We start from the raw sequence: 26,972 nt of genomic DNA on the forward strand, positions 1-26,972 counted from the left end.
TTTGTCCCTTCCCAATTTGTTTTCCATAAGCATGCAGCAGTTGCTGTAATGGATGTAGCCTTAGAAGAAATCCCATAGCTGTGCTGATACTGAGGAAGAGTAAATCTATAAATACAAGTGCTTTGGATCAATCGTAGGATCTAATTTGACTATCCCAAATTTAAAGTAACTAAGAGTTCTTTTCCTTCTCTTTGTTTGAACTGGAAGCATCAAATCCAGGTGACTTGGTCTGGCTTTGAGATCAGATACACTAGGGTGCAAATCCAAATTTAGCTGTGAAACTTTAGGGGGATTCTTTACCCTTACTCTCAATCTCCTCATCTATAAAATGGTGATAAAAATGCCTACATCACATGTTGTTGATAGCTGTTATTATGATATGAGAGGTAATATTTAAGATGGAAGGTCTGTTCAGTGTTGGAGAGAGAGACTGAAAGCCCAATCTGCCTCTGCAAATGGTGGTTTGAGGAGAATGACATTGCCACTAGAATAAAGCACTTTGCGTATTACAGGAGAACCAAGGGATTGTGTTAAGCACCTGTCCCAGCTCCCTGGCCTTCAACAATGACAGCCAATTTCTAGATCAGGGGAACCGTTGGGCCCAATCAGTGTATTCTTTACTCCTGCAAATGCTTCCCTGCCTCTGTTTTTCCTGATCAAAAACTAATCATCCTATAGGGCTGAACTTAATCCCATTGACTCAATGCAGCCCATTCTGACCGCCAGCAGCCAGTGGCAATCTCACCCCTCCAAACAACTTCAGCTCTACCCACTGGACAAATCGCAAGTCCTAACTTCCATTGCTACATTGCTTACTGTACTATGTTTATACAGTGTTTCTGAAATTAAGTTCCAGTTCTTTCCTCAAAGGGAGCAGATTTTTACCTTTTTCAAATCACTCCCAATGGTAGGCACCACAAATTGTGTTCCATGAACTGCTCTGTGGATCTCTGAGTCTGTAGAGGTGACTGAGATATGTCACCTGGGATGAGAGAACTGGGCTCTCAGCCAAATCTTGGGCTCATCACCCCCACACTTGCCTACCAGTTTCAGCCAGAAGAGCCTGTTTTTCACCTGTTTTCCCTTTGGACTTCAGTGGTGATGATGACAATAGCATATTTATTGAGCATGCTGGTAGACAATGTCCTCGTGTATCTTTTTGGTCCCTACCATTATAGGGTACTTGCCAGCTCAGTTTTCAACTTCCTAAGGGCTCTTTCTGGCAGCCAGAGTAGGTGGTAGTGCCAAAGAATTCACCACCCTAAGAACAGCCGTTAACACTGACTGACTGGAGATAGTATATAAATACCCTAGCTTTCTTGTCCTTCTGGGGGTTGACTCTGAAATGGGTGTTTCTCACTGACTCCAAGAGTTCCTCAATGAAATTAGGCTCCACTTCTTCACAGTGGGAACTGGTTTAATAACTCACTCCTTACTGACTTCTTTTCCCTCTCTGTCTCATTTCCTCACTTACAGGTATTTCCTGGGATCATCTCCCAAATCCTTGTCTCATTAACTTAGCATCTGTTCATTACCAACCAAGGTTCTAATAGCTTTATAGATATTGACTACTTGTATTCTTTAACCACCCTATTCAATGATTTCCTTTGACTTTTGCTTTGCAAACAGAGAAATTGAGGCAAAACAAGTTTAGGTGTCTTACCTGAGTTCACAAAGCTAATGTATGTTGATACCAGGATTCAAAGTATAACTTCCCATAATGAAGGGACTTTGAAATTTGTTGATCCAGGTAGATACCCTGCCCATTGCATAACAATCACAGCCTTCTCCAGAAGTCCTTGGCAAAGCTCTTTTTCTCACATTAACTCCCGGATCTTGCCTTTGCTTTAAAATTTTTTAAGTCTAGGTGACCTTGGTGTGTAGTTTGAAAGTAAGTCTTTCCTGGAGGCATTACTTTTATTTCTTACACACCAAACTCTGTTATGGAAGCCAAGCAGGGGTGGTAGAACAGGGAGAAGCAGCATGTCCTAATATCTTGACTCATTATTTCTACTAGTTCCCTTGCCAGTGTCAGTGGAGGAAGAAGGCCTTCGCTCTAGTAATTGTTCCTCCAAGGACGGTGAGACTAATAATAGAGATAGAGATGTTGGGAGGAAGGAGAAGCCAGTTGGTGTGGAAAAAGGAGAGTTGGGGGGCGGGCCTTACTTATGGAATGAATTCTGTTTTAGTCATGTTGTGTTTGAAGAAATGGTGATGCATGCAGTTGGAAATATTCAGTATGTAGTTAGAAAAATGAGTTTGGAACTTGGAAGAACTGGTAATAAAGATCTGGGCATAAAGGTGGTGGTGGTGGCTGAAGTCATAGAAGAGGATAAGACTTGAGTTTACAGAGAATGAAAGAGATTCAAGGATGGAATCTTAGGGAATGACTATGTCTGATGTTGTGGTGAAGAAAAGGAGTCATCAAAAGAGGCATAGAAGGAGGCGCAGAATAGTGCCATGATATGGACCCCAAGGATGGAGAGTAGTTCCAAGAAATAGTAACTAATCAACAGGGCCAAGTAGTACTGCAAGAGTCAAGTTAGGGAACGAGGCCCAAAATTAAAATGTCTTCCTTAGGATGTCTCTCTTAAACTTTGAGGCCTATGACTAGAATGCTGAGGTAGAAATTAAGAAGAGGGAAGGTATGGAAGGTGTGAAAAGTGGTATGTAAGTCATGCAATTTAATAAATCAGTCCTTTGCTTTTGTGAAGGCTATTCTAGAACCACCCAGTGTATGGGCTCCACCAATCCCAAAACCTCCTCAACATACTGTTTTAATGTTTAAGTGAGGAATCTTTAAGATTGACCTCAACCTTAACTCTCTGTATTTGGTTTGTTTGTTGTTGTTAGTTCTAAAGACTAGTAAGTAATCCCTGAGGGAACCAGTACTCTAGCGAGCCAGTGGAGAATTCCCACAAATGTATTGTTTAAAAGAATTAGACCACAGCAAATTCACTTAAACTCACAACTTTATAGAAGACAAAATAATTGTATTTGATGATTAAGAAGACACTCCAGGTTCTTCCTGTACTTCTGGGCCATTACCCTGAATTCCATTACAAAGAAGGCAGAGAAAATAAATACTAGACAAGGAGCCAGGATATCTGGGCTCTAGTCCCAGCTTTCAATCCAGTTCAACCTCAGAGTTTCCTCATCTTAGAATGAGGAGGTTGACCTTCGTGATGATTCCCAAACCAGTGCTGGTCTCTGAAGATGCTTTCATTTCCTTTGCAGTAAAGGAAAAGAAGGAAGAAGAGAGAGAGGAAGAAAGAGAGAAATTGTGTAGTGAATTATTCATAAAGGCAGATTTATATATTTTTAATTCTAAGATTTGTCCCTTCTACTGTTACACTAAAATGTTCTTTCATAAAATAATAGGCATCAGCAGTTGGATTTTTAATGTGCTTAAATAGCAACCTAAAAAGTTGGCAACCTTATGGTACTGCTGAAAATTTTCTCTAGATTTTTACAAGTTTATGGACCCACTGGGCTAGCATGCCTATTTCCTCTTCAATTCTAGATTGAATGTTGTGGGTAGAGTTTTAAAGCTCTGACTGTTATTTGGATCTCAGATGAGAGCAACAGGAGTCTCCTAGCAACACTGTCTGTCTCCCCAACTCTTAGTTAGAGTCTGGGAGCATCCTGCCAGACTCATACTTGTCAGCAACAGTGACACTGGGAAGTAATTTCAAAAGCAGAACTCACATCCCAGGACACTGGAGCTCTGAATGCCAACAGAAAAATGTGCATCCTTGTAAAGAAGAGACAAAAAAAGATTTGCTTTGATAAATTTCTTGAATCATTTCACCAGCTTGAAGATACTGGAAATGAGATCTGCTCAGAAGAGGCTGTAGAAACAAATTGAACCCAGGGGTTGGCCGTAGAAACATTACCCTAGAACCAGAATGAAGTTATTTACCTATATTTTTACCTACTGAAATGTAGGTCTTACCCTGGCAACTGAAATAAATGACACAAAACTCCATTCATCTCCTTCCCACTGTGTGCCTGCCTACTTCTGCAGGAACTATTAAAACTGTAGCAGGTCAGAGGGAATTGACGTTGGCAGCAGCCTCAATAAATCTGTGCCACTGAACTGCAGGAAGAAGTAAAATGCAGAAATTAGAAATCAAAGGCATTGAGTTTAGTGTGAGACGTACCTGATTAAGTGTAGTTTCATAAACTGCTAGATCTCAATCTCATAAAGCCCTAGGGAAAACCTGAGGGGTCTGAAGCCATGAATTTCAATATGCAACAGAATACCTTTCTCATTAAAAATGTGGACACAATATAGCTCAGACCAAAACTACCTAGGAAACAAACACTGAAAAGTGGCATTGGTGTTCACCATTAACTTACAAGGCATGAGATCTTCCCAGAATGTTTTGCTTATTGGGGCACGAAATTATTTCCTGAAATCAAACGACATGTTGTCTTTTTGTGTGCGTGTGAGTAAAGACCTCAAGAAAAGATAAATGAGAATGGAACTTTAAGAGAGGCAGGAAAAACAGACTGGAAGAGCAGGCATTGAAAACCAATACAAAGGAGGAGGAGAGGGACTGATTTGCAAGAGATAGCTCAGCATCTTATCCTTAGCACTTTTACAGGACACTCTGCTAAGCATTTTCTGATTACTAAATTATTTAATCCTTAAAATTACCTTGAGAAGTAGATATTTTCATCGCCATTTTCCAGAAGATGAAATAGGCTCTGAGAGTTTGAATCACTTGCTCAGGGTCATATAATCCTTGAATTGTAGTCTTATCGGGCAGTCATATCCCAAAGTCAAAGTTTGTGCTACACAATATCCACACTACAAGTTTGAGGTTAAACAGGGGTTGATCTGGTTGATCATAGCAAATGCAAATGAGCTATGAGACTTTTGGTGGCTTCATCTGTTGTTCTAACACACTGTTCCAGCTGGAGATGCCCTGAAGAGGAATCAGCTCAATAGATGATACATGGAGGGAGGATGCACCTCCCAGGCTTCCGCACGTGTGTCCAGCCTGCCTCCATCTCTGCTAAGACTCACAGTCAAAAACCCTCTGGGACAGAGCCCCCTTTTTCAGGGGGTTAGTTTCAGGAGCCCTGCACCAGAATGGCATGTTAACTCTGACCTTGTTATGTAATCTTCCAATTTTAAGGTGTCGGGAAAAAAAAGACATTCCCAAGTGTTCAGCTACAAGAGGTATCCTTAAGTGTGGATCCTTGCCCGTTAAATGGTTGTGAAGTCTATAGCTTTTATGAGAGAATTAAAACAGAAAAATTCATCAGAAAGATAAAAATATTTTCCTGAACCTGTCCTCTCCCTAAGGAAGAAAGGAATTCAAGTCATGGCTTTTTGGTATGCTTCTAATTCCTTGGACCAAAGGAACAATACATTGACTTAGTAGCTCATTGCAAAGATCTTGGAAATTAATGATAAACATTTCTTAACATTAGCAAAAAAGTCTTCTTACAGAAGTGTATGCCATCCTTCCAATTGGCACCAAATCAAAAGCAGGTGTCTATTTAGGAATAATTTCTGTTCAATACCTTAACTGGTGACAATACCTCTTGCCTTATCCCCAGTAAAAAAGCTTCACAATTTAAACAACTGAAGAAAAAGCACAGAAAGGTGTTTTTTTCCTCTCTCTTGGCTAATGGAAAAATAAATAAATCTTTAGTCAATATATGGACAGCACTTATGGATATGGTAATGTATCAAGAAAGATGGCAACTAGCAGAGGTCATCCCCCTCACCTCTACAGTTATTTTTTCATTGCCTTTTATACTTTCCCTAGGCAGAAAGTGAGTCAAGGCAGAGCCATGGACACAATGAACAACAAAAATCTATTTTCAGCAAATGGATGACTCCTGCAGTTGAGAGGTGAGGCTGAAATGGATATTGAAGACAGATTCAGTGTTGTGTAGAGTTTAACATATCTTCAGTAATCTGGTGAAGGGTACCTTTATCAAATGTGTCCTTTAGCTTCTGTGTCTCTAAGCCCGGTAGGTCTTAGTTACCAGGCTTGGGCCAGCCTTCCCTAAGGCTAAACCAGCAAAGATTTATGAGGCTCTTGTCCACAGCGAAGGGACCAGGGTCTTGGGCCAGCAAATAGAATGAAGCTCACGGGCCCTCCTAGAATTAAATGCACAACCCTGCCCTCATTAACACCACTTGGGCAATTGGCCACCATGAATAATAAAACAGCAAATGAGATACTGAATTATATGACGGCAGCCATTTTTCATCAGTACTTTAAAGCTGTATCAATCTTGCTGATAAACCACATAGAAGAGGCCTGGTTATGTGAGAAAATACTAAGGACCAATACTTCATTGGAGAAGCTGTCAGAGGGGAAAATAAATACATAAATTTTGCTTCAATAATCAGCCTTCAGATTTTGTCAGGCCTTTAAAAATTATATATGTAAAAGGTACAGCAGTGCTGAAAAGACAAAAATGAAAAAAATTCTAACGTGGCCCCCTAGGCATAGGGTTGTTTTATGTGCTTTCCAGCCGCTATTGGCATTGACTGCATAGCACCCCAACGTTCAAAGGCTGCCATTTTTTAGGGCTAGTTTTAAACAACTTGAGCAACCCAAAGCTGTTTTGTTGCTCTGTGGGCACCTCACCGAAGTCCTGGTAATAGCTGATGGCTTTCTCTAGGGGTTTAGAAATCTTAGAGACTTGTTTTTTGTTTTGTTTTTGTTTTTCCCAATGAGACTATAGTAGCTGCTTTATCCTCTAAGACCTAAGGTCCCAGTTTTCTAGCACTCTACAAGGAATGACTGGTTTTGGGAAAGACTCAGTTTTGAATCTGACATTTTCCCACTTTGCTGTCCTAAAAGTAATGTGGTGTAGTGTAAAAAGTACGGGAAAGTATTAGGCTTGAAGTCAGACAATCCAAGTCTGAACGCCAGCGCTGCCACCAACCAGATGTATAAATTTAGACAAATAACTTAATCTTAGTTTTATAATCTCCCAGACTTAAGGGGATAACTAATAACAAAACATATATCAGAGCCCGATGTCTATCTATCTTATCTTAGTTTCCTTTCTTCCCACTTTTCTTTCAACTATTCCTGAGGATAAGGACTTTGGCTGTCATATTCAATGTTATATCTTCAGACCTGGATGAATTAAATACTAAGGTGGTCAAGTAATTTGAACACCTGATTACAGCATCATTATTGATGAATTTTGGGGAAATTTTAGAAAATGGAAGAGGATTTCACACAGTGGTAAATGTTTTACTTTCCCCAAACTATAGACTGAGAAACTATAGGCTGAGCCCCAGAATAAATCTTCCACTGGGTAATTAGCTCTCTTTGAAGCACACTGAAGGAATGCAGAGGTCATGAAGAATCCAGCTGGGGTTCCTAATGGTGCTGCAGCACTCCTTTCCCAGGGGTGGGGCTACCTGACTGACAACGCAGGTGGTATCTCAGCTCACGTATCTTGATTTCAGGAAAGTATGTGAAAAAGGCATCTGTGGTCTCCTCATGAACAAGGAGAAAGTTGGGCTGCAAAATAATAGATTTAGGTAGATTACTTACCTATTAAATAATCTTAAACAAAAGTATGAAAGTTAATCCAAGAAGCTGTCTAGTGGTATATACCAAAGGTATGTCATATCATAATTTAGTGATAATTAGCACTTTGGATGGGACATTGTAGATCCAAAAATATCTTAAAGGATCATACATAGACAAAACTAATAAAATAAATTATAATAGGGATAATTTTTTTTTTTAAGCTGGTACTGAAGTACTTGGACATGACCCAAATGGGGAAGACTTGACTTCGGTGGTTCATGTGGGAGAGAAAAAAACAACAACTAGAAATTGTAGTTAAATGCAAATATAGTAAATTGCACTGGTGCTGCTTCATAGCCTATCCAATGTTGGGCTGCATGTACAGACTGTCCAAAAGAAGGGAGCAAGGGAGGAGAGTACTACAATGTAGGAGGAAGAAGTAAAACTGGAAATGCTTATAATAAGCCCATCAAAGAGGATGTAGGTGCTGAAAACTGCGCTACAGGGGATGGTGAGGGGAACAGGACTCTTCAGCCAGGAGGAAAGATTTGGATGGTGGGTCACAGAGGTGAGCATGACAGATGCGCTCCAATATGTGGAGGGTCACAGTGTGCAGATGGTTTGACACATGTAGGCAGGCCTCAGAAGAGGCACTAGGACCAAGATGCAGCCTCTAGAAGGAAGCAGTTTGGGTACAATCTAAGAAAAACACACACATTATTTTTGCATTTCTGATGTCCAGTAGGAAATGTGGGACTGGAGCTTAGGAAAGAGGTCTTAAGGCAGAACCAAGAGAGAAGTTGTGAACTTGGTTGGTGTTTCCAATGTCCTCTGCCACCATCAGCCCAGAATTGCCTTCTGGGATACTCTTCATACATCTTCTGGGTTATTCTTCATCCTAGGTCTCCATCTCCTCATAATGCCCCTTCTTTTGAATGCTTCTCTTGCCCTGGAGCTTCCTGGCCAGCAGACAGAAGGGGGCACCCTCTGTCCTCAGCTTTAGCAATAATGGCTCAGACAGCCTTCAACTCTGGAAAAGGACCTAAGGCTAAGTGGGATGTCTGCAGCCCAAGGAGGTGGAAGGGGTCCCACTCTACATACTCCCCTCTTTCCCTTTATGGAGTCTACAGGGCTGGCACCCTGAAATTCAGAATAAGTTTAGGAGATGAGGGGTAGCAGAGAGAAAGTGTTCTGATGCCACCTGACCTCCGCATTGCGGATGGAATGGGGAGCCCCGGAAGCTTTCTGAGGTAGAGAGAGAAGTTAGTCTGTCCAGCAACAGTGGGCAATCGAGGGCTTTGATGAAATGTACTGATTGGATTTTGAAGGGGAAGGGGCTCTTTCAAGGTGAAGAAAGGGCTATCCAGGGAGTTGTAAAGTTTGTTATAAATGGACAAACACCCTCATTGCACCTTTTCCTCCCTGCCACTCAGAAGGCCACAGGCACACCCCTCAGCCTTCCAAGGTACTCGGGTGGGAGCAAGGCGTTCGAGTTCAACACACACACGTAAAGTGGGCAAAGCAAGAAGGTTGGTGCTCAGTCTCAGGGCGCTGGAGCTAAGCAACTGGCCTTTGTTTGTGGATCCGAGCAGGGTAGGAGGCACCCTCTGGTCGCCGCGGGGTGAGGGCCTCCCCTGAGTGTGCGGTGCGGCGCGGCGCGGCGCGGTGCGGTGCGGTGCGGAGAGGGAAGGTCCACCCGCCCCTGCCCAGGTTCCCCGTGCATTCTAGCCGGCTGCGCGCACGGGCTCTCCGCTGAGCCCGTGGCCGCCGCGCACTTGGCTGGGGCGAGAGGTGAGAGGGGTAGGCGGGTTGCTTGGTTGGCGCTCTGCAGTGCAGTGGAGTGTTAGCCCAGCTCCCTATATGGTTGGGGATTAGCTCGGTGCTGCTGAGGCTGAGCTGGAAGCCCGAAGAGGAGGAGGAAAAAGGAAGAGGAGGAGAGAGAGCGCAGCAGTAGCCAGCGCACGCTGAGCGGCTGCGGGGAAAAGCAGAGGCGCCGGAGGCTGGGGCAGCGCCGACGCCTCGGAAGTCATGGCCGAAGGGGGAGACGGCGGCGAGGACGAGATTCAGTTCCTGCGGACTGTGAGTCTCCGCGGCGGGGCGAGGCGGTGGGCAGGTGGGGAGGAGCGCGGGACCGGGCGAGAAGGGGCTGCGCTGCTCCGCGGTGCCTGGTACCCAGCGGGTTCTCTGCACCCGTGGGCTGCGGAGGCGGACCAACCACACATCCGCGTGGACACGAGGGGCTGCGTGGCAACCGGCTTCTTTTCCTGCCTGTCCCTTCTTTCCCTACCGCCGTCCCCACCCCAGACCTCCACCTCCACCTCTACCGCTCTCCTGGCAACTTGCTACTTGATCTGAAACCTTTGATGCCCAAACTTTCAGCCAAGGCTGGCTCGTGGTTGCCCTGACCCGTAGGATAAGAAGTGGAAGATCTGAACCCAGAGTCGGCCGCTTTGTCACCCCCAACACTCCACCCCAGCTAACTGCCTCAGAGGCGCCCGGGTGCACTGGGGAACAGCCAGAAGGAACCAGCGGGGCAGGGGTGAGCGTGGTGAGCCCAGCGCTAGAAGCGGGCGCAGGCGCTCCATCCCAGTCCTGGGATCGCTCGGAATTCACCCAGCGTTGCCCCTCGGACGTTAAGCCCCAAGGCGGCAACTGCTGCTGGAGCGTTGCTTGGCTGCCCCCGTTTAAGAGCAGTGGTTTCTGCTGCCGGCTCCTTCAAGCCCCGCAGGTCAGGGAAACCCCAGTTTGTGGCTCCGCGTCACTCAGGTCCCCTCCCTGGCACCGGAGGGCGCTGCTCTGCCCCAGATTTTAGGGGAAGTGGCACGGGGAGGAGGAAGTCTGTTGTAGCCACATCAACCTTGTCCTTTAGGAGTTAATGAAAAGCCCTTCAAGGTGGACGACAACCAGGATGGGTGGGAGGCATTGGGGTGCATCCCAGCTCTGGTTTCAGCCAGGTGACCTTGAGAAAATTGCATATTCTGCCCTTCCTAGCCTCAATTTTCTCTTGTGTAAAATGGAGAAACACAAGCGTGATAAGGATTAAATGAGATAGTGAATGTCATAATGTTTTGTAAACTGTAATTTGCTCTACAAGTGGTAGATCCTTTTATATGCACCTTTTAGCTCACAGGAATTAGAATGAAATTCTTCCTCTCCCACTCTTCTTCTATTTGTGTCCCCTCTGACCTAGTCTCTGAAGATCACAATTTAGCTCTTGTCCATCTTTTTTCAGACCATTCCTTCTCCTTCTTGAAGTGCTTCCTTACTTCATTCCCTTTCTCTTCCAAACATGGTTCCACTGTCATCGCTGGACTTCCTTCTCATTTGGGAGATATGGTAGGACCCACCACCCTTCTGATACTGAACTAGCCATCTGATCTGCATATCCAGACCCCATCCTCCTCTCTCACAGTGCACACAAAACAGCCACACAATTGCCACTGTTCAGAGCCCTTTTCTTGTCAAGAAGCCTGTTCCCACAAAGCCCTGAGGAATTCCTAGGCTGTCTTTCCAACAGGTGTATTGGATGGGTGGCAGCTCAGGTACTCCTTGCTTTGTGCCCTCCTCAATCAATCCTTTCTTCTGCTTATTGTTAATGATCTTCCAGGCATTGTTGATTGAAGAAATTCCCTCCGACCGATAGGGTCAGTGTTGAATATATGACCCAGATGGTCAAGTCAACATGGTGGTTTTCTTGAGATCCCCCTATCCTATGAGTGTCGCTTTGCTTCTGTTGCCACCTTCCCTGACTTACATTCTCTACCAGGCAGTATAACTATTTCTTGGTATACCCATCACTAAGGCTCATTGTAGAGAAGTGGTTCTTAAGTTTTCTGTTTCGTGGGCATCCTGCCCCAGATATGAAAGCCCATCCATGGCCCCCTGAGGGGTTCAAGGACCAATGTTAGTAACTCCTGTTGCAGAGGTAGTGCATATCAGTTATGGCTTTGAGGGAGACCTGAAAGTAATCATGGGGCGAGTGACTCCAAATGTGACATTATTGATTCTTTTCCTTCTAGTAATCACCTGAAGTATTTTTTAAGTGTGGTCCTCTGTCACACTGTAAAGCAGCTTAACTTTTTCATCTTTGATTTATTGGGGAGAAATGGGATTATTGGCAGAAAAATAGGTGATGAAACTGAGGAATAGGTGATGAAACAGGAAATCAAGTGACTTGGCCATGCTTGTCCCACAAGTCACTGAGAATTGTCATCACATAATTTTAAATTACCACCAGAAACTGGCACTGAGCATTGCTCCAGAGGACATCGTCTTAAGAACACCCTGAAATGACAACTGCTGCTTTCTGAACTCTGACACTCTCCCTCAATATCCATGAATAGAACAAAATTATTTCTTCGAACTTAATCACCATAAGTTTTGATCGGCACAAAATTTTGACCTTATCTTGCTGCTTTTATGGCAGTCCGGAATCATGGGGCTGTCCTAGCAGAGAAATGTTCTCACCTTTGCATATGCCCGGGTTTGAGAAGTTATTTCAGTTTGAACTTCCTCACCTACCTTTACTTTAGGGTTTCTTTCTTTCCCCAAACAGTATCTTTTAAAGCATTTTGACCACGTTCATCATGTGATGCCTCCTCCCCTTAACCTTGTTCTGGACCAGAAGGTGGTTGATATTTGATGATGAAATAGAATCCTATCTTTGCAACCATGAACTTTAGAGGATTGCCACTCCAGAGAGCAGAGGCTTTGGAATGCACTTTTAAAAAAATAGACCACAGACTAGCATTGTGTCGAGGCTCCTCATCGGGTTGGTGGTTACGGTGTCCTGTGTATTATGATACTGACAAAAATAAAAGCCGCTGGAACTCTTGATGCCATGAAATGGGCCAGAATTACCACAGTAATGACTATAGGTGTGTGTAATGGGGCTCTAGACAGTTGCGAGGTGGTGGTGTTCTCCTGGGTGGCATCCTCTGATACATTTGGGACCCTCCCTTTTCTAGGTAGGGGGCAGGCTCTACACAAGGGGTTTGGAGGTGGAAGTATCTCATGTTAACTAAATGTTCCTGTACCGCAAACCTTAAAACGGCTGTGGAAAACATGTCCTCTTCTGGCTTTCTGAAATCACTGGCGGTCATGGAAGTCAGTGAGAGAGAGTCAGTCAGACAGACCTAAGAATTTTCTTTAAGGCTAAAATGTTCCCTCCCACTGCTGCTGGCAGTGACATCAGCCTCCCTTCTGATTGCTCGTGCTGACGTAGCCAGTGTCACTGACGTGGCTTTGAAGCTGCTCCAGAAGCAGATAAACCCGCTAGCTGCTGATTTGAAAGCAAGAAGTTATGGTGAGAAGAGTTGACAATTACCTTATCTCCAGACAGTTGGTGGAGCAGCTGGCACTGCATCATGCTTTGAAAGTGCCAGGCAGAAGATGTTTTCTCCCCCCCAACTTTTCCCCTTAGACGATAGTATCCATTAAAAAAGAAAGAAAAACCTCCAAGCCTCAGCTTATTGTTTTCAAAATCTCACAGCCTTCTCCTTGCCAAACCCCTTTCCATCACAAAGTTAATTGAAACAGAACTCAAAGTGACATAGACATTCGTTTCTATTAATTGCAATTAAAGACTGGTCACAGATGCCTAATGTAGCCCTCCTTATAGAAAGTTGTCCTCCTTCATACTAAATTCGCAGCTCTCAAGGCCCAAGAGAAGGCACTTGGGCTCAGAGTCACGACCACCCCCATTGTTTTGGGTTCCTCCCCACAGGGTGACTAGGACAAACCCCTGATTTGAGCTGTGGCCCTAATGTGAGTTCATGTCCTTCCAGAGCACCTTGTCCCAGGTTGGGATGACAGTGAACTTTCACTTGGTGGTTTATAGGTTTGTGTCTTCCATCCGCAGTCTACTTGCATAACAGCTGCGTGATGCCAGTGTCGTGCTTTTGGTAGCTTTTCCTCAAGGAGGGAGGGGGAGGAGGTGGGCATGAGTGACTTCTTCCTTCAGGCACAGTGGCTCAGGGTGACAGTGAGTAATAATGGAGGGAATGCTAGACTGCAGACCCCATAGGCCCAGGTGTATGTTGTTGGAGAGCTGGACTGGACTGTCCTACTGAATTAGGTTTAATGGTTAAAATGACAAAACTCAAGACTATTTCCACACTCTGGCTGGGCACCCAATATCCCCTTCTTTCCAGGGAGAGGCCCTGGGTGGATGTGAAAAGCAAGCTAGATCCTTCTCACAAAGAAATTAACTTGTGTCAGAAAGGCCACCTCAGCCCTGTGGAGGGGTCAGGGGTTGTGGCTCATGCCTCGGAGGCACTGACTGACCCTGACCAGGGAGGTCCTGAGGGATTTGAAGCTGCTGAGTTCCAGGGGAAGGAGGTGATGATGGTGACTGTGAACTTGGAAAGATTAGGAATGTGTTGTAGCCCAGTGTAAGAGCAATGAGACTAAGAACAGGTCTGTAGTTCAAGAGGTGTGTCTGATATCTGTGCATCTTTTTTCTTACCGTGTTTCCCCGAAAATAAGACCTAGCCAGACAATCAGCTCTAATGTGTCTTTTGGAGCAAAAATTAATATAAGACCCAGTCTTATTTTACTATAAGATTGGGTATAATATAATACCGGGTCTTATATTAATTTTTGCTCCAAAAGGTGCATTTTAGCTGATTGTCCAGCTAGGTTTTATTTTAGGGGAAATACAGTGTGCTAATATGATTGTTAGCAGGACGAGGACATTTCAGGGAAATACGTTTTTTAACAATTCTTTCTTCCATTTTCAATATTGATTTAGAGAGAAAAAATATTTTTCAGGTTTCTTAGGGTTGATCTGAGGATACAAAATGTTAAAGAAGAAAGGGTGAGAGGAATTTATCTGGAGAGCCAAATACTCTGATGATTATATTTGAAGGACTTGTATTTAAATTATGTCTGTTTATTTGCCTCTTTTGCCTGTTTTGTGATCATTTGTTTTCACTTGTTTCTGGGAAGGACATTTTATTTCACAACTTGGCTTGTCCTTTACCTTACTACTTACAGAGTTTTTAGTTTAGAAGCTACCAGTTCCATCATTTCTGATTAACTTGGAATCCTCCTGAGTGATTTGTACCAATCTCTTGTATAGGCCAAGGAGGTCCCACGTCTTCAGAAGCCAGTACTTTTTAGTTCGTTTCCCATAATGCCACATCCATATAAATCCTTTTAAATCAGCTCTGTCTTTAAGGTACCCATAATACAAGATTCATCCAGTAGGAGTGGAATGATGTGATTAAAAAAATTGAACTTCGAAGCAGGGATTCTTATTTCTAGCCCTAGTTCACCATGACCTTGAATGAGTCACTTAAGAAAATGGAGGTTTTATTTCCCCCACTGTATGAGATAGCACCTGCTTTAACAGCTTCACAGAAGTGCAGTTAGAAGCAACAGTAATTCTAACAACACCCCGAATGAGAGAAGTGGGTGTGCTTCATAGGGTATTATCCTGTTTCTCCTGCACTGGGAAATCAACTCTGTTTGTGACTGAATCTTGTTGTTGAAAAAGCATCACATTGTCCGTTTCTCTCATATGTTCTCTGCTACAGGTCCTCGCCCTCATCCCAGAATTGTTAGACCATTTCCAATGTCAGTCCAACCCCAGTGTATCTATCTGGGAAATTACTTGACTAAAGCAACTACCAGCTTTTCTCAAACATTACTAACAGACTTGATTGAGAAGGCAGGTCAGTTGGTGCCATAACCCTCAAAAAGCCAGGTAGGCCCACAGTATTTCAGCCATGAAATAAAACATTCAGAGTTATTTTTTGTCTTCTCAGAAAATTACTGAAGCTATTATTTCCCATAGGACCACCTTTTCTTATTGAATCCTGTGTCTCTTTCTTTCAAAGCTATCCCTCCCATTGCCTCCCTCCCATTTCTTTTATGAGCCCATTCTTCCTTTCCGTCAAAGCATTGGGGCCAGCTCTCCTGTAAACCAACCCTGCTTTTCCTCCCAGGGATTTTGCTGCTTCAGTTACGTCTGTTTGGGGAATCATGGCCTTTGAAAAGTTCCTGTTGGCTGCACTTCGATGAAGCAGATGCTTTGGTGGTGGGAGCCCAGCCAATGCTGAGGCTGCAAGATACGACTTCTCCCCAAGGAGCCAAGTCCAGTCTTCAGGGCTTCAGGCTGGTGTGTGTCCTCTCTGCCATCTTCTCATTTGGAAGTCCATGGGGTATTTTAGGGACAAAGACATTTCCAGCCACTGCAGTTTCTTTTGCTTCAGTGAGTTTTGCCATCATAGCACCTCTTAAATTCAGAGAGAGGGAAGAAAAAGTTCTGGCACCTTAGCGCTAATCCTGCTACAGGGCTGGGCCTCGTAAGGTGCCAAGATTATTTTTTCCCCTCCTTGTGTCATTTCTGATTCCTGATTGTTAGAATACAAAGTTCAGATCAGCTCCTAGACTGATGATGCAGTATTCAAAAATAAAAGATCTGTGCCTCCTCTCCTCACATGCACGCCCTCCCTTCTCTAGCTCAGCACATTGCTGACTCCACAGGAAGATGTTGGGTTATTGTCCTTTAGGTGGGGCACAGCCTTACAGGTAGGGGACAGTGAGGTACCAGACCCGATTTTCCTGTGTTGTTGTTGTTGTTGTTGTTTTCTTTTTCTTTCACCTTCCACCTCCTTAGACAGTGAATTTCTCATCGGTTTTCGGTCTTGTCTACTTGAGGAGGTCTTATTTTTATTGGACTCGTGCCCAAAAAGAAGGTGAGCAAACATTATATACTAAAATCAAATTACAAAGAGATTCAGAAATTTCATTCAACATAAGCCATCCTTCTGGAGTGACAGCTGCTTGTTGCTGCTTACTTTATGAGTGCCAAGAAGGCAGGAGAGAGCTCTGGAGACAGAGCTTCTGTTGTCTGTGCAGGATCTTGATGTCCTGTGGACATCAAAGTCTTACAGGACATCATCAGTTTCTCTACTGAGTTCAGTGTATATGTCATGTTATGCTACGGGAACCAATCAGTAGATGAGCAAGGCAGCATAGCTTTAAGGAAAGTGTAAGAATAAAAATCTGGGATGGTATTGATGTCAGTGTGACCCATGTACAGAAGCTACCTTTCTCCTTGGTCTTCCTTTGGGATAAGGCACTGATTCCAGAAATTCCTTCTACCAAAATACTGAAATGCAAAATTGTTATCTCAGTGGGTACCATTAATGATTAGCATCATTAACAGCTGAGCTGAACCAGTTCCTGAGGGAATAGAAATTGAATTGGTGACAGATAACAGCACTTGGGAGCACTCCTGAGAGGACAAACCTAAGTGAGCTCTGCACTGGTTCTTAGAGAACCCTGAGCAGGCAGAAGAAGCAACGGGGCAGAGAAGTCTGTGTTCTGGGGGTGGTGCCAGACAGACTCCATTTTTCTCTACTTGTGACCTTTGATCAGAGGAGAAGAATCTTTGAGCTACGTAGGAGAAAGTGGCCAACCTCATCGCGGCACCAAGAAGAGCACTATTTGCAGCCAGGACTGGTGCTCATGAATACTTTATTTTAGATAATTCAGAATCAGAGACAACAATTAGAAAAAAGAAAGTCTCAGATTTTTATAAGATGTGAGGTGACTCTATGTCAAAGTGACAACTAAGGTGCCGCCTTCCTGAAATAGAAAACTCCACTATCAGTTATATTTTTTATTGCGTTAGGCATCATTATCCTAAGCAAATGCTCCAGAGTTCCTGAAACCAGCTTAGAACAGTTCCCACAGAAAGAGAGAGAGAGAGAGAGAGAGAGAGAGAGAGAGAATGCCAAGGAGATTTGTATATCTCCCAACACAGCAAATAGGAAAGGCTCTCACTGGAAGGTACAGGCTTCTCAACACACCAGTGACAGGGCCTGACACTTGCTCTCTGATAATTTCACAGTTGAGTTCTCTAATGGGCCTGAGGAGAGAGAGCTAAGTCAGTGGGACTACAGGAAGAAATGGAAAATTCTCCATCAATGGCGCATAAATGTCCACAGTGTAAGAAGTATTGATTGCAACGGCTGCACTCTAAACCGTGGAGCAGAGCCAGACTAAATAATACTAGGGCAGTAAGAGAGATCCAGTTGACCACAACTCCGCATTCAACTTAAAGCTGAGTCCAAGAGGTCAAGTGGAAATAGGGCAGGTGGAAGAGGGTGCGACCCCTTCATGTCTGTCATTAGGACACATCGCTGTAATGCTTAACTTCAGCAGTGGTTCACCTCCAAGCCACCCTCTCCTCTGTCCAGGCTAAAAACAAGGAGTCCAAGACTATGTCATTGTGGTGTCTTGAACAAATCTTATTTCTTTGCAAGCAGCATTTTACAATGAAAAACACACCAGAGAACATACCAGTCAAGTGGGTAAACTCAGAGCTAAAGTAATTGCTCTATTTGGTGGCATTTTCATTGCCAGATTCCTGTAAGACTGTCATCCCTTCTCTGGGTTTTAGTTCATCCATTTAGAAAGACATGGTCATGATGATTACATCTCAGAGATGGCTCGAAAATAGGAGTAAAGGGACACTGAGGTCTCTTCCAGGAGAACTAGACGTGTATATATGGAGGGAGTAGCTTGGTATAAAAGTTGTTGAGTTGCCCGATTGCCTGAAAAGGTTCCTATCAACCTAATAGCATGAGCCATATATTATAAACTCCAGGGGCCCGGGGGTGTTCAAGTCAGTCGATTCCAAATCCCTAGGTACCTATAGATCAGAGAGAGCTCACAAACTTAAACACTTTTGGAGCCAGGCAGGTAACGAAATGTGTGAATTGGGCTGTGTGTGTGTGTGTGTGTGTGTGTGTGTGTACGCAAAGAGAGGCAGACCTGATCTACACATTAAAAAAAAAAAAAAAGAGTCTTAAACACTGCCAGCCAAGCAAAACACATCTGCAGCAGGATTCTGAGCTGCCTGCCAGTTTGCAGGCTTGGATGAAGCCTCAGATTGTTTGAGTGAATGCGCTCCCTAGAATGCATGAATATTTTTCTGAGTAGGATCAGGCTTACAATACACATCAAGGTCCTTGGATGAAAATGTCAACATAAAAGACAATGTATCATTTATCACAGTGTATAAAAGAGATTGGCAGGCAGACAGATTAATAGGCTTAATAAATGATAGACTTGATCGTCAAAATGAATTCAAATTGTGCTGTCTTTTATACAGCCTTTAAAATTGTCGTATGGATATAGATATCATGACATTTAAAGTAAGCCGCATATTCATGTATTGACCAACTTCTCTGTGCCTGGTCCTGAACAAGTTACCGGGAGTGTCACACGGATGAAAATGACATCTTAGCGTTCGATTACTCCACTGGCTGAGGGTCAAGAGGGAGCCTCGTCTTGTTTTGAGGTAGCAAGGACATCAGTCACTTCAGATGAATTTATAACATTTAATTTAACTTTTTCATATTTCTATGGTACAAAAATTGTCTTTTTAAAATATGTGAACTTGGGGAAATTTTTTAACTTCTCTGCTTGTTTTCTCATGTGTTAAATGAGAGCAGTGCTTGTCTCAAAGGGTTGCTGTGAGGATTAAATGAGTTCATCCAAGTAAGGTGCTCAGAAGAGAGCCCAACATAGAGTAAGTCCCCAATAAATATGTATTAGCTATTAATATTCTCTCAACAAACAGTGTAAACATTGACATTAGTCACACTAGCTACTCCAAATGTCATTGCACATTCATTTTATAGATGACAAGTACAAAGGGACAATACCCTGTGATTATTCTGTGTTCCTGGTTCCCAACGTTCTGCTTAACTATAATGTGACCAGGCTTTGTGAGTGGAAATGAGTCTAGAATGTACCTGGCCTCAAGAGCACAGATTGATAGGTTAGTTCTCAGAGGGTCCACTTTGCAAAGCCTCTTGGTGCCAATTAACTTTTCCTCTGGCAATTTTTGATTACCCACCCTGATGGATGGGCAACATGATTTGGACAATCGTAAACACGAGTCACCCATTGTCTGTTTGTCTTTTTTTATTTTTTTATTTTAACCTCTGTTTTAAATATGGAAATTTCTCTTACTGGGAATTTGCTGTATTTTCAGCAACACAAGGTCATCCCACTGTACAAGTCTGGCTATGCACCTTTCAGATCTCATGTCTGCAGATATGAAGCATGAATCTAAAGTATGATCCTTGGTGCATACTTTAATGCCCTCTCCTCTGAGGGTCCAAGCCTCTGATTCTTACCCCCTCCTCTCTATCGAACAGTATTCTCATCTTTTTTTCCTCTCTGCTTTCCATGGAATTAAGCTGGATAATGTTGGCTTTTTGATCCCTGCTAACAATTGTCCCTTCCTTGGTTGAGCATAGATGTTTACATAGTTAGCATACTCTGCTCCTTGAGGAGTGACAAGTGAATAGTTAAGTCTAGGCATATCGGCTGGCTAATGGTGCCTTGGTTTTGATTCGGTTGTATCACTTTAATTGGCTTTTCATATTCACTCATAAAGCTGGTCCCCAAAACTGAAAGCTTAATTGGGCTAAGTAGATGGAAAATTGTGTTTGAAAAATTAATGTGAGATTTCCTCCAAATGATAGAGAATAGGTGGGCTTTTGATTTCATTAAAGAAAAAAGGAGATTTCTTTGGTGCTAAATTTTGGTGTTTCACTAGTTAGCAAGAAGTTTCACTGTTTTAGTTGTGCATAGAAAACTAAACTATATGGTTGAGTTATTTCATCTATTTTAGCCTCAGTTTCCTAATTTATAGAATGGTGCAAACCATAACTAATTCACCAGGAGGGGTCAGGATGAAACAATCGTACCCCAAGATTCTCCAGAGCAAGTCCCTATTTTATTACTATTAGCTGCCTCTTTCCCCCCAACAGCTGATAATATCTGGTACTAAGGGTGTCCCCAGAAAGCACACTTTATAACGTACGAAATGCTGTGAAAATGTCACACATGCATATAAGAATCTGGGCAACAGTGAAGTCTGATTACATATGTATAGAACTCACTATTCTAGTCAAATCAATTTTAGATCAAAGTTATTTTGACATATTTATTTTGGTACATAAATGTTATTTTATTGGCTCATAATTAGGCATAATTGTATACAATGCATATAAATGACTATAATTAGTATAAATTTTTCCTACCCAGACTAATCTTTTTTTTCCTTCCATTGAAAGTCGATGGTTTCTCTGATGCTACATCCTATTTTCAGATCCCCATTTTCATGGCCATCAGTGTCAATACCATTATCACATGTAGTCTCTAATAAGAGAGTAGTTAAGAGCTAAAGGTAAAACAGACTTGGGTGTGAATTTGGGATTTGTCATTTGCAATCTGCGAGAAACTGACAGTTCCTTCATCTCTAAAATGGGGACATTAATAACTTTTCCTGTTACTGTCGACATAATTAAATGTGGTAATGTTTGTAGAGCTGTAATGAGCACAGTATCTAGCTCATACTATGCATATTTTCTCTTCTGTGCTACAATATATGATGTGATATAATATCATATTTTAATGGTAGAATCTACTCCCCAGTGGCTGGGGATTCCCTTTGCAATGCCCATGCTCAGCCTGAGCTTCTGCAAGATACCTGGGACCCTGAAGCAGCTGCTTTTCAGTGATATGGGGGTGTTTGGGAGGTGGGGGTTGGGAGGTAGAAGATGCACTGAAAATGTTTATTTACTATAATTTCAAACTCAATTAATTGGCAGAAAACTTACATATCTCTTCCACCTGCTCCCTAGAAGCCTTAGCCAAGTGAAAACTTGTGGGTGTACATGAGTTCATGCTTGATTTTCTGAATGCATGAAGGTTGCAGTCCCAAATCATGCTTTTAACGAACAACAGGGACCTATGCGTGACTCCCAGCTGTTTGTCGGTGATGACAAGTACGCTGACTGATCCTGGGGCTTTGCTCTGGTCTCTAGCTGTGCTAAGTGCATGTCACTCATGTTCATGTCTCACTGAGGCTTCCAGAATACACATAAGAAGGCAAATAGCTCATTAAGCTAGGCTCCCAGAACTAGTCTAAACTCCCCAAATCAAATGAACATTAAAAAGTAGATTTATTGGGGTTTCAGAGTGAGAGATTGAGAGTTAACCTCTCTCTAGCCCACATTAGGTGTAATATATCCTTGGGGAGGATGTCACCCCTCTGTCCCAGACTCTCTGTCATCATGTGACAAGGTGCATGGAATTCCTGACATTCAGTATACTCCTTTGGGTTAAGGCATTATCTCCAAGGCAAACGTATTTGTCTGGAGTGAGAGAGTGAACTTAGGTATTGCTATACCCCATTTTGGGCTGTCAGATTATCTAGGAATAAATTCTTGATCTGGTAATGTGGCATTTGGGCTGAAAGATGAGGAATGGTCACTAGGGCACAGGCTGGTTCAATGCTATAGTATAGAACCCTGAATCTCCTAGACAAATAGAAAGAAGAGAGGGTACATTTAAAAAAATAAAGATGGCACCTAAAGGATAAGGACAAGGAACAAAGAGGCCGAGCATCACTACTGTCATTTTCACCCCAATCTTATTTTGTAGATGCCAGTATGTGAGATGGGACTCAATATTTTCCATTAATAGAGGAGTGATTCTAATGTGAAATTTCTCTTTCTGCACTGCATGCGTTTCTTCATCTTTGGCACTTACCCATCATCTAACACTCTATATTTTATTGTCCTGTTTGTGTCTCCTACCACCCAACGGCCAGAATTGTCTTTTTTTTCTTTGCTGTATTCTCAGTACTAAGGATAGTGCTTGGCACACAGTAGGTGTCTGTAAATCGTTGACTGAATGAATAAATCCTCACATGCTGGCCTTCCAGCCCACATCCCTACCTCACTGAGTTCTCTCTACCTAAGTTCCCCTTTCTGTGCCCTTATGGTTGAGGAGACTGATGTAAGTGAAATGTTTGTTTCCATGAAGATAAAACCCCAACCACAGAATCATCCAAGCTTGGGGATACGGGGACTAATGTCTCAGTTTCTGACCTCAGGGATTATATGACGTCAGCTTATGAAAACTGAGAAATGAGGATGGCTCTGGTGTCACATATTTGTGTGCCCAACTCTCAGCACTAAACACACTGATGGGACAGTTCTAGGTCCTTATGGAAATAGAAAATGGGTTGGGGGCAATTCCATATAAAGCATTTGCTCTATATATCATTGCTATCAGTTTGATGACTATTGATATTTTTGTAGTTTTTGTGTTTTAGGTGTTTGCAAACTGATCTGTATTTGAGAAACTCAGTTGTTTTGATGTCAGTTTACCTTGGAAAAGATTTCTGTGTGTTTTCAAAATCTCTAGTCTGTACCATACATAAAACAGAAACCATTCTAGATGGCGTCTTTCTTTCCGTGAGATTCTTGAGTGCTATAGACAGCAGATGCCGGCCTCCACCACCGGTAGGTGAAGATGCAGTTTTGGAGCAGAACTTAGCCATCATTCAGACATGAAGGGAAGCCATTTTATTAACAGTTCAAATTATTCAATAATTCAGGTTGATTTTCGTTTGGCTTTGAATTGTACTTTACTACTTTCATGTTGCTTAGCTTGTCTTTTACTTTTATATTATCCCTCTTTCTCCCTAGTTCCATTCCTCCTTTAGGACCTAAAGGTTCTTCAAACCTTCTTCTGAGATTTTCTCCTGCAGGATTCTGAGTAGGACTGTGACGAGTTTCCTCTTTGTCTCTCATAAGAGTCTGTTGAGGTGCTGTTTTCCATGTCTACTAACCTAGATAAGAACTAATACCTTTATAAAAGGTTTATAAGATATTTATTATTATTATTACTTTCATGCTTTAGTATTACAGTATGGATCTAGGTAAAAACCCTTGGCAATCTTCTGTTAATTTTTGTGTAGGGAAGCTGGGATGCTATGTGTTATTGAGTCAGCCAACCAGCCAGTATTTGTTGAGCACTTACTATGTGAAAGGCATGTGCTAGGAGATTTAAAGTTGAGTAAAATATATAATCCTGTTCTCAAAGATCTTATAGTAGGAGAGTTAGACATCTAAAGAACTAAGAATAAAGTAGGATGAAGAATAAAGTAGGACAAATAAAGGCAAAAGTTATGCATTCTAGAAGGAATAGTTAATTTTGATTAGGGAGTCAGGGAAAATTTAAAGAGGAATATTAGAACTGGGTGAGTTCTATAAGCTGTTGATTAATGAAAAATGGGCTTAAAAGTTATATTTTGGGCAGAAGGATCATCAAAAAGTAAATCCCAACGTTGTGAAAGTATATGACGTGTTCAGGGACCTGTAAAGACTAGAGCATAAGGGATACATGGAAAACTGTTGGGAGATGGGACTGGAAAGCTATGTTGGAAGCAAATCAGGATGATCTGGCCTCCATTCTTTAGGTAATGAAGAACTAGGTAACATAAATTCAGTTAATGCTAAAGATTTCAAAAGGATATGCTTATGTTAATTTAGTACTGCATGATTTTGGTAAAGTAGGAATATAGATATGGATTATGTAAGTGTGGTTTTTATATTGGTTTCTTCAATTCATAGTTGGATATCTGATGCTTTGAGACTCTAGTTGGCCTTTTAAGGACAAATATTGCTCCCTTGAGTAACTGCATCTGTAAAGACTAGACTTGAGATATCTGAGACTGTTAGTAAGAAAGAACCTCTGCTAACAGGGATCTGGCCTTGCCCCTGGGATGGAATTGAAAAAAAGAGTCACATGTTGCATCTAAACTACTTCATGGGGTGAGAACTACTCTATAGCCTCAGAACATGATTGACCTTGGCTTGGGCCAAGGGGTTTAAGATGACAGAAAACGAAGTAGGAACTTCAAGAACATCTAGAAAATAGAAACTGACTAGTACCGAAGGGCTGTAGCCCTGCTAAAGGCCTTATTGAGGACTCTGGCTGTTGAAAGTGTAAGTACCAGCAGTGCCCCTCTTACACCAGACTGTTACACTTTGGCTCCTGCACTTCTACCAGAGGCCATCCTTAGCCCGTGGGGCACACGCCCTCTAAAGCCACTAGGGGTCGTGTGATGCAACCTGTTCTCCAACAGACTCTATATCTCTAGCCGTTTGGTGACCCCCACCCCCCCATTTGTTCACATCTAATAGTAAGGAAAACTAGGAGATCAAAATTCAAATCAACGCATTTGGATGCTTTGCTTAAAATTTTGCTAAAAGTTTAGTGAGGAATATGACTGGAAAGTAATTGTTAATTATAGCTGTCTGGACTAATTAATCTGGTACTTGATCATGTTGTGCAAACTCTGTCTTATGGTACACAACTCTCCCTTTCTCCATAAGACTGAACCGTTCCCTGGAGGCGAGGTCTTCTTTGCTTAGTCAGTTTGATCCCTTACAGTTCTTGTCAGTGCTCAGATTCACGTATACAATGGCTCAGTGATTTCATGAATGATTCTTTTTATTCAATGTTCCTACACGATCTCTTTGCTTAGACTAGGTAGTCACCAAGTGTTGCTTTAGAACCCCCAAATGTATGTTCTTACCTAGTTACTTATAGAAAGGGACTCTATTTTCAGAAATTGCAGGTCCCATTCTGAATTAGACAATGGGAACTTCTAATGGGAATGACTCTTTTTCCATAGTTTAAAAGGGGTGTGTGTGTGTGTGTGTGTGTGTGTGTGTGTGTGTGTGTATGCACAAGTCTGAAATTAAGTCAGAAACTTCAGATTTTTGTTGTTGTTTCTGATATCTCCCCAGTGGCCAGCACCACACGCCAATTGCATGTGCTGAATAAACATTTATAGAACAAGCTAATAAAACCAAACGGAGAAAACAGGAGGAAGCATAAGTTTCTTTCAAATCTGATACCTCATGTTCCAACTAAATTCTACCCCTAGGTCCACCTATGTCATTGATGCCCCTGTGTGGGCTGTGATCAAACATCTTTATCTTCCTGGAGTGCTTTTCAACATTGTTCCCTTGTAAGAATGCTTAATTAAGAGGGCCGTTCATCCTAGCGTCTTTCTTCCATCAGATCTTCAGTTATTGCTTCTCAGATCTCATTCTTCAGTTAAGGTCCTGTGCTACTGTTTCAGATGGGACCCTTCTCTGTTACTAATCTACATGGGATCATTAACATGAGTGCCCCAGATAATACTCTCTTTGTTTTCAGCAAGAGCTTCATTATAGTTTTAGGGACATTACATATATGCCCGTATGAGTGCACATATTTCTCAGGTTGTAGTGAAGATTGATCTGCAGCCTTCCTTCCCAGATGTTACAGTTGGTGCAATTGTTATCTCGGACTTTGGTTTGTGGATCTAATATTGCCCCTCAAATGCCAGAATCATTTTTGCAGCTTTTTAATAAACCCAGACTTAGCATTCATTTATATGCAGCTAAACCTGTAAGACTTTCTTTCTCTTCATCCTTCTCATGCTTATGTATTCTCTTTTCCTTCATCCCTTGCTCACTTTTTTATATCGCCTCCTCCCCACACACCAACTTTTTTATCAGCTGCTTCTCTGTTTACTCATTTCTAGCTCTCTTTTTGCAGTCTTTCTCTGGAAATGAACATGAGTTACAAGGACTAGGAGTATCCCTACCTGGAATACTAATGTAAGCCAACTGAGCTCCAGTAAAAGAGATGGAAAGTCAGAGCAGCAGCAGTTCTCCTCTGCTTATCAACCTTCTGTGGTGTCCACCATGTCTGGGCTGCAGGCTTAGGGACTGTCTCCTGCCTCCTCTTCTTGCTAAAGCCCACATCCTCCCTCTTGACTTAGAGAAAGTTTCTAGAGAATATGTCAAACACATGGGCTGGTAAATTTTTTTTCTCTATTTTATATGTAGGTCGGAGCTGGTATGTAGTTCTAAGCAGGGTTTCCGTGAGTGGGGCAACATCAAATATTTAACTTTGTCTCCTCTAAGAAACTGAAAATTTTATGTCTCAGGGAAGCCACTGGCTGAAGGATATGAGTGATGCTAATAAAAGTTCCAAAAGATTTATATAAAAATTAGAAAGTCAGGCTTCAAGTTTACCAGGAGAAATTACTTGGCTCAAACCTATTATCTATGTAGGGTTTTAAAGTTCATTAAACTGATGAATGAAGAATTGATGGTGAAGGAAACTGATGTGTCTGAAAATATATTTGTAGCAGGCTCACTCATTTTAGTGTGTGGAGAGGTATTGTACTTTGGTGCAATTGGTCAGAATTAGAGCACATATTACATACTAGAAGCTGGAGCCACACTAGTAAATGCTTACTCTCCACTTCTTAAAATTCTCAATTTTCTTAAGAACAAAACTTTTTGCCATTACAACATTATCTGTTTCTTACAGTTTGACAAATGGTAGTCTATTTTTCATTCAATGCCTGACCACAAGACAGGTCTCTGCCCAGTATAAGCAGCCCACAAAATGGCACCCATCTGCAGGAGACTCCACAGTCCATTGCACAGAGAAATACTAGTCTGAGATTATTTAATGCCAAGAAGGAGCTATTTATCAGAATCCAAGTAATAGAGCCAAAAGTTGGGGGGGTTAGGAAGGTGACAGTTGCTAAATGAA

The 26,972-nt window shown here is 42.4% G+C and overlaps 1 protein-coding gene and 1 pseudogene across 1 annotated transcript in view; one reads left to right on the top strand and one right to left on the bottom strand.

The window, feature by feature from the left end:
- LOC109458867 (ATP synthase F(0) complex subunit C2, mitochondrial) overlaps window positions 1-9,553 on the bottom strand; it is a 35,796-nt pseudogene extending 26,243 nt beyond the window's left edge.
- RYR3 (ryanodine receptor 3) overlaps window positions 9,031-26,972 on the top strand; it is a 477,803-nt gene continuing 459,861 nt past the window's right edge. The window contains 1 exon segment of the mRNA XM_074327936.1: window positions 9,031-9,602. Coding sequence (XP_074184037.1) covers window positions 9,552-9,602 — 51 coding nt within the window. The 5' untranslated portion in view covers window positions 9,031-9,551.

The sequence above is a fragment of the Rhinolophus sinicus genome, linkage group LG03 (assembly GCF_036562045.2).
Source record: "Rhinolophus sinicus isolate RSC01 linkage group LG03, ASM3656204v1, whole genome shotgun sequence".
In the NCBI taxonomy this organism is placed as follows: domain Eukaryota; kingdom Metazoa; phylum Chordata; class Mammalia; order Chiroptera; family Rhinolophidae; genus Rhinolophus; species Rhinolophus sinicus.